This window comes from Penaeus monodon, chromosome 24, assembly GCF_015228065.2.
Source record: "Penaeus monodon isolate SGIC_2016 chromosome 24, NSTDA_Pmon_1, whole genome shotgun sequence".
Taxonomy (NCBI): domain Eukaryota; kingdom Metazoa; phylum Arthropoda; class Malacostraca; order Decapoda; family Penaeidae; genus Penaeus; species Penaeus monodon.
Window position 1 is genome coordinate 24,680,337 of NC_051409.1, and position 1,542 is coordinate 24,681,878.

Below are 1,542 nucleotides of genomic sequence, written 5' to 3' on the forward strand. Positions count from 1 at the left end.
CACACACTCAGTATATAAATACTGAATATTAAAATTACTTTTATGTACATATGATAAATGTTCTTAAATTAAAATACCCAAATGTCATATTTTGCATTTTTTCCTAAATATCACTTGTGTATCTAATAAGTTAATAGCTTATATTTTGGTAAGTAATGTGCTACTAAAATTGTGAAAATCCCTGATAAATCCTTATTAACTTATATACATAATTTACAGGTAATCCGTGCTCCAGATCCAAGTTTATTCCACCTGTATCATCGTAAAGTATGCTCAGACACTAATAGCGTGTCTTACCCAGCTTGCTTGAAATCCAAAGCAGTGACAGAAGGATCCCAACTCCAGCTCGGCCTCTCTTTAATTAAGCTCCATGAAGGAATCGATCTGGAGGGTATTTTGTCTAAAAGGTAAGTTTTTGTAATTTATGAACAGAAAAATGGCAATTATTTATTTTAACAAGCCCAGTTTGTTTTGTAAAATTTTTAGTTTTTTATAAGTTTTGTCATAGTTTAGTTTTGCTGAAATTTGTGAGTGAAAGCTGTGGTAGAATATGAAAGGCTAATTCTTTGTATATAAGGTGTCTGAATGTAGATTTCCAGTTTAGTATAATATAACGTATATTACAGTTTACATGGGAAACAGATAATCAAAATTATCTTTTTCTAACTCCAATAATATTATCATTTTGCACCAAGACCTCCTTATAATGAACAGTAATGGATGTCATTTTTCAACCTTTATGTAGCATTTTAAATTTTAAGTATATTAGGCTACAAAGATTCTGAGTAGATGTGTAGAAATTCTTTTTTCATACTACCAACAAATTCACATATGCCAGTTTAGGATAAACATTAGAATCATGAGAAATGAAAAAATAGCTGTCACCAAAACCTTCCAAAAACCAAGATAACACCACAACTAAGAACATTGAGCATTTTTTTTGCTTTCACATTTCTGTAGTTGAGTGGATTCTGTAACATAATTTGGTGATAACCTTTAATATTAGCCGGGATATAGCAATATGTTCTATTCTCGGTTTCCACTTGTTATATATTTTATTCTTAAAAAAATATAGGTTTTTTTTATAATAAAGAATAACATTAAAGCAGAAATTTCAAACATAGTTTTAAGCAAATGAGGGACTTTAACTAAAGGGGTTCCTGTTCTTTACATAGTGCTAGTCCCAATGTAAGATGTTATTTGCCACATTCAATGATATTTTGCATAAATTTTCCATTTTGTGGTCAACAAAATTGAGATTAAAAAAAAAGATTAAATCACGTGACAAAAATGATAAGTATCATAGGATAGACTTGATTAGATGAGCTCATATTCATTCATAAGTGGACTCATGAGCATAGTCCAACTGTGCTCCAGCCTTGCATATATTACTACACATAACCAACAGATTGTACCTTATTCTTCATATCCAAAGTTAAATAAAATGAGGGAGGAGAAAGGTGGAGCAGGGAAGAGGGAGGGGGACAGCAAGAGCAGAAGCTGCTGGTGATGGTTACACACCAGTTTGGCATTTCATTGCCA

The 1,542-nt window shown here is 31.4% G+C and overlaps 1 protein-coding gene across 1 annotated transcript in view; it reads left to right on the top strand.

Moving 5' to 3' along the window:
- Nucleotides 1–1,542, top strand: part of LOC119588663 (chondroitin sulfate N-acetylgalactosaminyltransferase 1-like) — a gene marked incomplete at its 3' end in the record, with an annotated part of 32,234 nt that overhangs the window by 26,257 nt on the left and 4,435 nt on the right. Inside the window, 1 exon segment of the mRNA XM_037937297.1 lies at nucleotides 220–407. Coding sequence (XP_037793225.1) covers nucleotides 220–407 — 188 coding nt within the window.